The sequence below is a fragment of the Pygoscelis adeliae genome, unplaced genomic scaffold, assembly GCF_000699105.1.
Source record: "Pygoscelis adeliae isolate BGI_AS28 unplaced genomic scaffold, ASM69910v1 Scaffold155, whole genome shotgun sequence".
In the NCBI taxonomy this organism is placed as follows: domain Eukaryota; kingdom Metazoa; phylum Chordata; class Aves; order Sphenisciformes; family Spheniscidae; genus Pygoscelis; species Pygoscelis adeliae.
In genome coordinates this window covers 6292692-6304771 of record NW_008824932.1, presented here as the reverse complement: position 1 = coordinate 6304771, position 12080 = coordinate 6292692, and the positions used below count along the sequence as shown (strand labels likewise).

The 12080-nt window shown below is 38.8% G+C and overlaps 1 protein-coding gene across 2 annotated transcripts in view; it reads right to left on the bottom strand.

The window, feature by feature from the left end:
• Positions 1–8895: 8895 nt before the first annotated feature.
• Positions 8896–12080, bottom strand: part of ATP1B3 (ATPase, Na+/K+ transporting, beta 3 polypeptide) — a 37164-nt gene continuing 33979 nt past the window's right edge. For both annotated transcript variants that reach the window (XM_009325087.1, XM_009325088.1), the window contains one exon: positions 8896–11239. In XM_009325087.1, the coding sequence (XP_009323362.1) occupies positions 11069–11239 (171 nt within the window). In that variant the 3' untranslated portion in view covers positions 8896–11068. The remainder of the gene's footprint in view (positions 11240–12080) is intronic.

Sequence of the window (12080 nt, the reverse complement as noted above, 5' to 3'; positions counted from 1 at the left end):
GCCTGGCTGCCACGATCCACACCCAAGACAAGCCCCATCACAAGCCGCCATTAGAATTATTTTGGGACTACTATAGGAAATGCCAGAGTTTGAAGCATGCTGTAGGTCAGCAGTGTTCAGCTGCTAGAACTGGAGTCTGTTTTTATTAAAAAATAATTAAGAAGAAGTGGCCAAAACCCAACAGTTTCTGATAGATGCTTTAGCCTGTTCTCCTTTTAAAGCCTTCCACAGCAGTGCCTGGGACTTCTCCAACTGTTAGTCCTTGTATGGACTCCCTGACCGGATTTAGGAAATTCAGGGAGCCGCTCCCACAGAGAGCGGCCTCTCACCATGAGTAATTGTTTGTTACTTCAAAATTCTGAACATACAATCAGACCAATACAGCATAATCATGACAGGGAGAATACGTGGGAAGTGTGTGGAATCTATACGGTGTTAATCGGGGAGAAGAAATAAGTGATTCAACTAAACACTTAGATCTAATGGGTTGCAAAACTCTGAAGGTGAAAAACCTTAACTGCTTTAAATACATTGGAGAGTTACAAAATACAAACAGCTCGGGAGAATCTGCAGACAAAAACTTCGAGATGGAAAAAGATCCAGTGCTTGCAAAACACCCTTTGAGGGAGACCTCTTTTTTGTTTTTAATCATCATCATCTTAACACTAAGATAACATTTTCATGTTACCATAACAAAGTAATTAAGCATTATCCATAGTAAATTAACCAAATTGTAGAAGAAGCTGCTATACCCATTGCTAATAAGGTAACTTTGCATGAGACGTAGATGACTACAGCTGCTGGCTGTTTGCAGTCAGGCTAGCCATTCTGATGTAAGCCCAGGGAAAGCCCGAGATTTTTATCGTTATTATTACTTTCGAACCTTCTCACCTTTGATATTTTCTCATCGTCTCATTAGCATGACTAAAGCCAAGTTGGAAACATTCGAGGCTTACAAGCTTTATTCATGTTCTGCCAAGCTCCTACCTACAGTTTTCTGACATCAGGCAATGTATTAAGACTATTAAGACTGAATAATAGGTCTCTTCTGTCCAGGTCCGTCGCCAAATGACTGAGTCGACTACATCAGAGCATTTATCACATCAGCATCTGTGGCCCTTGAGCAGCAAATGCGGGGCAGGAGCTTTCGGACTGGCGGAGACCCGATCAGGTTTGTACGCTAACTGAGGACCCTTCCAGCCCGTGGAACTGCACGATTGCGTGTGTTCCCGAGATGACTGGTATTGAGCCATCTATCTACCTATTTAAATACAGGAAATGTGTGACTGGCATGATAACAAATGGGTATCTCGCCAGAGACGCAACAATTCCGGGAAATAAAGCAGTACTGGTTGCCAAAGATTTTTCATAAATAACTGCAGAGCCCAAAGAATTCTTGCCAGACTCAGACATAGTTCTCATTAATTCATTTCACAGAGGAGTACCCCTATTTCAAACCCTTGGAAAAATGCATCCATCAAGTGGTATATTTTATGATTAATAAGCCATTCACAGTTAAAACAAATATATTGCACTAAAAGATAACTGCAGCCAAATATATCCCGTTCTGATCGCTAATGGATATAATCCCTCAAACCGGGAGGTTTGTATCAGTAGCAAGAAGAGAAAAAAGATACAGGAGACTGCCCTTACCAGTGGTCAGACTCTTAAAAGATACAAAACCTGAAGGTAAGTGGCCCATGCGCTGTCCTCGATGCTGCCCAATGTAGTGAAGAGGTACAAGGGCACGGAAGCAGGGTGGGCCAACAGACATCGCTAACCAAGCGAGTCTGGTTTCATGGGTACGGGATGCACACACACCAGAAAAAGAATGCACGCCGACGAGCTTTTGAAGGTGATACTACGTATTTCCAGAATTATTTTTTTCCTTCTCCATTTACATGTTTTTGTAACTCTGTAAAGTACATAAATCGCATACCTAGGCACGTGTTCCCCCTCTGTGCTGAAGCTATGAAACGGTGCTTCGGAAGAGGGAAGAGGGAAGCACTGCACTCTGCTCAGTGCTCCACAGGGCACGCGAGTGTTAAACTGCACAGCAGGGGCTGCTCCTGCGTGCAGAAACTGCAAAGATTTTTGCACTTCTCTCCACAAACTCCCATTGGTCATCGGCAACTGCTCAGTCAGTGGAAGAGCTATTACAGATTCCTAATACAGACTCTTAACTTTACATGATTTTCACTGTGCTATGTATGTTTGTTCTTAAGAGGAGCTTGGTAAGCAAGGAAAATATATAACACATCTTTTGCGATCCAGAACGAGTTAAGGAGCCTTGTGCCTGAGCTCCCTGCAGACAAGAACAATGTGAAACCTCTAACAATCCAGGCAGGCGACTGGCTCAGCAGAGAGCAGGAACATGAACTCAAGGGGCAAAGACATCTCACGATTCCAACAGCCTTTCATGTCCTAGGGAGATGTCAGAGAGCTCTCTTGTCATGTTCTATGTCATGGCTGCATTTCTGTTTGTCAGAGTGCATTTGCTAGTTGCACTGCTGAGTTTTTATATGCAAGTCAGCCTGCAGCAGTTTCCAGTAATGGCATCTTACGCAATTTTTGACCTACTTTAATGCATTGGGGCACTTGGAAACACGAGATCCACTGCAGCAGCTTTCTGCTTGACTGTTACACTGCAGCAGGAAGCAAGTCTTTAGACAAATACATTGACCCACTACAATACAGGTGACAAAAAAACCAGACTTTCATTTTCAAGGTATTTGCCAAACCATTAGGAGCATCCAGATCAATCATCATACCAGTTATTTTCAGCTAGAGACTGTACACATCATTTCAAAAAGATCAAACGGTCAAAAATCAGTAAGCTGTTACATATACACTGACCTGTGTGCTCTTTCTCAACCTCTCTAGGCTGCAGTTTCCTGAAGACCACCGCTTAACACCTCAAAACAGGGCTTCTGGGTGTCATGATAAAACACGACAGGGTTAGCGATACACAGATCTTTTCTTTTGTCCCACCAGACGGCTATGTTGAAGAAAGCTGTCGTCTTCTAGACATCCTCCCGAACTCTAGCAATAAACTGAAGGTCTTTGAGGAACTACAGGTCTTATCAAAGAGGATCTTCGATACTCTTCTATTATCTATTCCACTAGCAAATGTGAACAGCTGGGGGAACTGAACACCACTACTAAAGGAAAGATAGCAAATAGAAGTATTCCCACTATTAATCGGAACTAATCTTTGAACAGGAGGGGAAGTAGCAAGAAAAAAATGGGATGACTATCCCTTCATCTTCCTTCTCCCTCATGAGAAACAGGACTCTGATATAGTGATTTTAAAAGTTACATGACACATTCCACAGTGTGTACATTTCAAATTTGTAATCTGATTAGGGTGTCTGGCCACAGTTATTGGAATGGGCCCGCAGACCCTTGTCACTGCAAGCTATGTTAAAGTTCAAGAGCTACAGAGCACTTGTTTTCCAGAACAATCCTGGAAAGTCGTTGGGTTTTTTTTGTCCTCCCCTGGTTCTGTTATTAAGACATCAGGAAAGTTTTAAGCGTGGCTGAAGCAAACACAATAGACGCCATCATCTGACTTGTGTACCAGGACGTGTGTATTCTGTGTCAGTGGTCAGCACAACTCCCTATTCTGACCCAGTGGTTTTATCACCTCCTGTATCTTCTTTGGTCATCCTATATCCTGCAGTAATGCAATAATGTGCTCTCACCTTAAGAGACTTAGGTATGATCTTGACATTAAAATCTCATGTACTTGATACTGTACACTCTTGAGAACGGATTACTAATTTAACCCTACAGCACTTTTCCCATGCAGACAAAATAATTAAGTCCAAACAACATCCAGTATTATTCACCAACAGCAATTTTACCTTGTTTCTTTAATACGTAGTTATCATTCCTGCACTGCCATTCCAGTGACATTTGTACCTTACTACTACAGTGCCCCTAATGGTCTTGCTTTTACTATTTTTCTGAAATGCCTTGGCTTTAAGTGAGGATATTACTACTACAGGTAACCCTTAAAACTACAAGCATTTTGGTATACACTTGATTTGGGGTCGATTACTTCTGTCGTATTAAAGGGGGTTTATGTAACAAAGGTTGTTCTTGACTGTGTTCTGGTTTTGTATCGTTTAAGATAATTAATAAAATTAAGAGGTGTTTCTGACTTCACCTGTAGGTTAATGCATCACCTTGAACCTCAGTGCTAACCTTTCTATGCTGATCAGCTTCACTCTCATCTTTCATTTGAAAATTGTTTAAGTGATAGAAGTCTAGATCTGTTCTGGTCTAGCTGGAATTTACACTGGGAAGATAAAGTCCTTTTGTCCTTTTGTCCTGTAAGTTGTCCCCAGTTTTCCTAAATTTAACCTCTTTTTTCTAAATCATTTTCTAAACGATGTGGTACGTTTCACAAACGGGCTACTAAAGGAGCTAATACTTGATCATACAGCTCCCTGAAAAAAACAAAAAAAAGAAACACGGATTGTATTTTACCTCCTTAACTTTTCTCTTACCCACAATGCTGTTGGGTTTGCATATAATTCACTTCAGACCTTCCCAACAATCTCTTAACAGCTTCCAGAAGCTTCCTTATACCCAACAAGGAAGTTACTATACAATCCACCGAAGCATTACAAACCTTCCCTGTACCGTGCCTGGCACCCCCCCAGTTCCCAACCAGTCCACCCTACGTCCTCCTTTTCTTCACAGCTATTGTGTTACCTTTGGGAAAAAAGTCTCCTCAATCCGTAAGCATACACAGCTATCAATCTAGGCTGAGAGAACGGCCTACAGGAACATTTCCCCTTTTTCAAAACTTACATCCTCCTGCCACACGACTTCTTTCTCTTCCATAGCACAGGGGTTGTAAGCCTGAAGATGAGACTGCACTACAACGATCCTGCAAGTCTCGTCAACATGACCGCAAACTCCTCCAGTTCAAACTGTACAGCTGGCCTCAGGAGATAGCGCTTGCTCTCGGCATGCAACGTATACATCCATGCACCATCCACTGAAAGGACAGATATATAAAACATCACGTGAAGTAACTAAGATGCTCCCAACCACCTGGAGAAATTTATCTGAATTCAGCTTTACTTTTTCAGAGGTGGAGTTATTTTCTCGTTTTCTTACAAAGCCAAGAATCAGATTCAGATCAAGAATCCCATTGCACTTTCTTTAGCAGCTAAACTTCCCTGTACTTCACTGGCTCACTATGCGGGGCTTTAGTCACTTGAAACGTGGAGGGTGGGGGACCAGGGGAAAAGTCTCAGAAAGCTCCTAACTTTACACTCGTGGCTATAGTTGGCCTTAAGTCAATAGCTCAATGAATTATTGAGCAGTTTGCGCAGGGATTTAGTAGGGGAACAACAGGACAAAATAATGAGCTGCTACTATACCTGCCACCGTAAAAGGTGGCAGAGCCACTCGTGCAACTTTTCTTAAGAATAGATTTGTAACCAGTTATACCTTACCTGTGGATTTGTTTTAAGCTAAAATTTAAACCAATTGGGCTGAAATGTACTACCACTTTTAAGTAGTGTTTACATTTCTAAACCCAAACAAATTTAGAGAAAAACTTTCAGAATTACAGATGCTGTGCTAATTGTATGCTAACCTCTCCCTAAACTTAAAAGGCAAAAGGAGCAAAAAAAGTCAGGAATTAAGCAAATACCATTCCTTACACTAAAACTCACCCAAGCTCTGATGCATTATGCTTTTTCTCATTCAAAAGAACACTTAAAATGTTCAGACAACTTGGTACTAAGTAATAGCCATTAAAATATTTAAAGTGTTAAGTAAGTGCATCAGTCGCGTTTGTAATTAGGAGTGAAGTGGCAGTTTCTGAAGTTAGATTCTACAGCCACAGCAGGTTTAAGAGAGACCTTGTTAGGGACAATAAACCCTGGAGGAGTTATCACTGTAGGGGCTCTCTTGCGTCAGAAAAACAGGAATAGCATTAATATGCTCACAAGTCACAAAATATTTGGGTACTGGAAGGACACATTTTTATTCCATACAACTGTAAAGCAAATTCAAAGATTATAATCCTCTCTAACACGTAATATACACAGCTAAGTATACTTTCTAAAATAAAACATGGGATTACATCTTTTGTTTCAAACACATTGATACCTATCAGCCCTTTGAAGGAATTGTTGCCAAATCCAGATTAAACTCTTAGCAATTCCTTTCAGGTAATGCAAAATCAAAATGAGGCACTGCTTCCACAGCTACATGCAATACTCACTGTTCAGAGTTGCATCACATAAAAAGATTTAAGTACATGCTAGTGAACATAACTTTGAAATTTCCTTTATTGGCTTCTTTAGGTGCTTGCCTGAGATTTAAAGAGACAAAAAAAGTCTTACTTTTAGTCATGAATTATTAGAGCTATTTGATCCAAATAAACAACACAGTGGCATGCAAGCTTCTAACAACTCTCACGTTGCGCTGATTTTACATTAAGAATCACAGTCACCAAATTAACAGACTTCAAACTGCAATAACGTGAATTTTCGGCTTAGCTTTTCTCTGATTTTCTTCCCTCCCATTTAGAAAGGAAGAAAAACTGTAGAAAGTATCCTATAGAGGAATTCACTCTGACCTTTTGTATTAAAATGCTGTTTCTAACATGACAATGACAGTTACTCTATGTATTTAAATTGAAGGGCAACTAATGCTACTGTAAAAATCAAGCCTCTATGATGGAATCTTTGTCTAAAGCAACACTGACTTCAGTCAGGTAACTTCTAAAGTAAAAGAGGAGTCACACTCTTGGTGCGCAGCCCAACCCCTGTAACCAAAGAAGCATCAGGACAAAGATTCATGATGTGAAACAGCTGAGGTTAAAAGTTACTTCAACTGTTTTTCCCCCCAGCATAGCTAATACAAGTAAAGCTTCCAATACAGAAGGGATATTCTTCAAAAGTAAACTGGAAGGAAACCCCACATGTATTCTTTCTTCTTACCTAAAGGAAAAAAATAAATACCAAACCAGAAACACAACTCAGTATTGCTGTGGAGGGTGGGCTGAACTGAATAAAATCATCATACTCCCCCCCCAGCGTACAGCACGGGTAGAAAGCACAGCGGCCTCAGACCATTTCCACGTTTGCAACAGCTTGTAGCGAAGGGAGACCAGAGTTCTGCCTGTTGTAGGTGCAGTTTCTCCTACTCTCATCTGACCTACGGGCAAAACTGAACAGTTGTTTCTGAACACATTTATGCCTTGAATATTCTATTAATACAATGCCAAAAAAATCATGTCTAAATTAATTATTTTTCATGGTAGATGGTATTAACGGAATGATTTCTTCTATAAGAGAAAAAGTACTAGTATTCAGGTATACTGACTACAAACATATTAATTCATTAAAAGGCTTCAGTAATTTGACAGTAGATTTAGCACGAGTACTGACGTGTTTTAACAAAGTGCCTAACTAGAAAGAAGATGAACGTTTCGCTAGCAGGGAAGTCAAAGCTCTGAATAATTGCAAAAAAATAAACATTTTTTATCTGATGGAAGCTTCAAGCATTCTGAGGTTTGGAAATCCATACTCAGAGCTGCCCACATACTCTTAGTATCTAAATCTAGTGTTTTTCAGTTCAGCCTTAAATTATACAATTAAGACATTTTCCTTCATCACAGGAAACCCATCTCATTTTGTAGGAAGACCAAAGTGTACTCTCTGAATGTTTAAGCGTGCAAAACTTCGTGTTCAGCTTCAAGATCTATCTGCCTCATATCATCCAAAAGTTATGATGAATAAGCTTCACAGAGAGGTAAAAAAAATCCTGAAATAGGGAAAATCCAGGTTCAGTGCCAGGTTCCCAAGAACGTTGCATTTAAAACATTGTAGGAAATCAGTCAGCGGGGCTTGGTGCAGAGAAACGTATTTTTCCTTTCCAAATCTCCTACTAAGAGAGAGGCAGGGTGCAGGGGATTAAAAAAACAAAACCCAACACCCCCCCAGCTCTTGTCTTTGTCTCTATGCAGATTCACAAGTCCTTTAGTCTACAACTCTTCCCTCTGCATCCAGATTTTTTTCTTTTTCCGCTCTACTGCTTGGGAACTACTAACAAAGATGTTTCGGTACAAAAGGAAAGGGTGTCTTTGTTTTCGTTACTGGTGTCCCAGAAGCAGCAGCATCCCCAGCAGGAAGTAATTGCCAGTCAGTGCTAAATGTCATTTGTCCTCAAGGCATCATCTTATCTACTGCATGATCAGTGTAATAAAACCTTCAGCTAATTTTGTCTCTCAACAATCTTCTCTTCAGCTTCCCCTTTAACCCTGCATGTATGTGTTCACGTGTGGGGTGGCAGGGGGAGTGGGAGCCGGGCACGGCAAAGAGAAGAAAGGTACCTCAACTGAACTGGACATACGTAGGTTTTCATGGTGGTATGAAACAGCACCTGCAACAACTGGCAGTTTCACGATGTTTAGAAGTCCTTGTTCCAGACTCGAAGGCACTAAAAGTTACCCAATAATAAGACAAATAAGTATTTACCAGTACAAGAGTTAAACATTCCAGGTTTCTGGTAGCAAGTTAGTAAATTTACATCTTTAATCATAATTTAAACTTAAGTCCAAGGAACCTTTACCGTAAATTTCACATGAAGAAAATTACTAATTTTATCATGTCCTAACAGTCAATACACCTATTTATAAATAACCGCTAGATCATTTACTTACTCAAATCCTTAAGACACAGAAATAAAAATGAGGAAATAGTTCAGTCTTAATTAAATAGTTTAACACTAGACTCGTTACCTACATACATTTTACATGCTAATTTTGATAGCTGAACCCTTTCAAAAGGTTTTTCATCCCCCCCCTCCCCCCAACTGATAATCCTTATGAGGTTAAATTAAAAAAAACACTTCTACAAAATCTAGGGAGAACAGGAGTTTATTGAGTTCTACCTGTCTGAAAAGTGCTGGTGAAGAGTTGCCAGTTCATGCTTTTGTCTATATAGATAAGTCGAAAGAGAAATTGTTGCAAAAATCAGCTCATTTGAAAACTGAGTGTTTCTCCAGAACTTCTTACCATTCCTAAGTGAACACGAATGTGAAATTTTTTTTACATGAAGCTAGTCCTTTTCATTTTCAGATGCAACATCTACACTTTAAGTTCCCTCAGGACTATTAAAATACTTTCAGGCAGTATTAATATACAGAGAAGCAATTAGTCATATCTTCAAGAACCCAGGTATCCCAGCTCTAAAAGTGCATGATTTAAAACATTAGTAATGGAGTATTTTGAAAGAACATTCTTATTCAGTATTAATGCATGCTATTATTACAAAAGTATCCATTGCATACTGTAAGGAACAACAATTTTTCTTCTGTAGACAACAAAAAAGCATGCTGAATGGTATCAGAGCAGTATAAATCTATTTGTAACGAGGTTCAACACACTGTTCAAGTCCCATTAAGAGCAGCTTCCTCCGACTGTGCACCAGTGTAAGCTTGCACAGGTGTTAAAAATTAAGTTTTGCACTAATGTGGCTTAGACTGGCCTCAAACATTTTCAAAGCAGGGTATTAAGACTGAATCTTGAATTTTAGTCATCATTCATTTAATTTGTTTAAATAAAATATTAAAAGCCACTATAAGAGTTAGGCATAAAAGCATGTTAAGTAACAAATTTAGGCCTAACTAGCAGAACATACAGGTATTTACACAAACGCAGATTTGCTGTGGTCTTTAATATTGAGAAGACATTAGAATGTGGACCATGTGCTAAAAAAAAAAACCCAAGACCAAAACAAACACACACAAACCCCGGGGAAGAGTAACGTAAATCCCACGTCAGCACGACTGCAGAAGTCATAACCCAATATAATGGGTCAGCTTGGTTTAATGTGAGGTGCAGTCTCAAATAAACCAGTCTATTTGTAGTCATTTTAGCAACTGGATTAATAAAAATATTTAAGTTAAACTGCAAGTAATCCACTCCAAGTCAACAGGATATTTCTATAAAGCAGCTGGTGACACCAATTTTCTAAATGGATGATGAGGAAATACACAGAAAATCCAAGATGAAAGAGCAGACGAAGACATGAAGCATGTTAAAATGATGCAACGAAACAGAGTATATAAATTAAACAGGAATGTTTAATCAAGACAATCCTTTTTTTTTCTTTTTTTTTAAACAGAAGTTCTTCAGGAAATTTTTTAATTGGAAAATGAAAGCCTATTCCCACAATAGTGAGGCCGTTTCTTTCAAGCAGCTCTGTTGTACAACTGTTACCAGGACCCTAAACAATTTAAATTCTTGTATATTGATATTTCTGAACTAAAAAGTTTTAAAATATTGTATAGATTTTATTTGTGCTCCACATATCGCAAGCAATTAACAACACGAAGAAAGATTCAATTCCTCAGCTAGAATACCAAACTCTATACCAAGTATTACATGTACACGATACTTGCACAGTGACAAGCACAAGGAAGTACTAGTTGAGCACTTACTTTCGGAAATCCATACCAACTCTTAAATGCCATTTCAATTCTCCCACGCCACCCAGTCTACAATTTAAGGCATCTCCACACAGCCAGCCATCCACCCACCCACTCCCATACACACAATTTCCATTGGAGGTGTTTACTCTTACAAAAAAATCACTATGTCAATCAGGTACCATTTATTATTTATCCCTATAACTGTGTCAGCATTGAGATATGACAGTTAAACCAGTGTTAAATCAATACAATATTTACATAGCACAGCACATTAAGCTTGAGACACTCACTTGGGGGATAAAACCACATTTTAGAACAGGACAAAGGTCACCATTATTATGTGTTTGATAACAGCTATTTACAGGTCCCTATGACATAACTATAGTCTGTACACTGTTCCAATGGGGCAGGCAGAAGCAGGATAGGCATTTATTTTGAGGGGTTTTTAAACATACGATTTGGAAGCATGTTATTATGCTACCCTGAACGCCATAAACCACCTTAACATTCTCCAAGGTGGTCTCATATCCTAGAATGGCATGTCCAGCTGATACAAAACAGACAACACAATGTTTACTTTGTGGAGAATTTTTTACTCCTGCTATTCAGTCATCTGAACTTTGAAGGCAATTCGTCCCAGAAACTTGTCACGATCATCTTCATTTTTTAAATTAGGTGAGCCCAGGATCTTACACTCAATTGCTATTTCTTCTTTGGTACTGTTGGAGTTAACTGCTAGTTGAACAGCCACTAGAGGCTGTAAATAGTGAGCCTAGTAAACAGAAAGATGGGGAAAATATTTAAGATACCAGAGTAAGTTAGCATTTAAATTAACATTTAATCCATCAGAACAGTTAAGAAAAAAAACTAATTAAGAACCCAACCTTTCAAAGCCCAATCTGACTCAGGTGAGACTTTTTTTTTTTCCAAGTTAGACAGTCAGGTAAACATTCTTCATACTATTTCTTAACGAATGCATTCAACAGAATTTAACTCACAGTATCTTCAAGAGGCATATGACTTTACCCCTTTCTATTACATCAGGCCCAATTTTTCTAGAAACCTCTACTTGAAACAGCCTCTGAAATGATAGTCTTCCTTCCTATCCATTCCATTATCTCTTCTGTTTGTTTCGTTTTTTCATTTTTTTAACTTGCTATAGAACATAACTTTTCTAGCACAGTTTTAAGTGTTTTTTGTCAAAAGCATGATTCAACAAATACTAGTTGAATTACTAGCTAGTAAACTAGCTTCCCTTCCACCCTATCCCATTTACTTGTTCAGCAACAATCCATTCTAAAATGTGCTGTTTGATAGCTTTACACAGAAACCTTTCCTTGAACATTCTGACAGTATCCTGGTCAATCATAGTTGGTGGAACAATTACAATTCTTGACTCCATTCCCTATAATAAACATTAAAATTTAAGAATGCATGCAGAACTAATTTTTTTGTCAACCCAATACTATTTCTCAAGTCCAATTCAATTAGGACAACTTAAATTCTCTTGTAAAGTGCCTATGAATTAAATAAGAGCTTATTTATTATACACTGTTAAAGCAGCATTTCATGCAATATTCATAAAGTATTTCCATAATTTATTTATAGTTTTT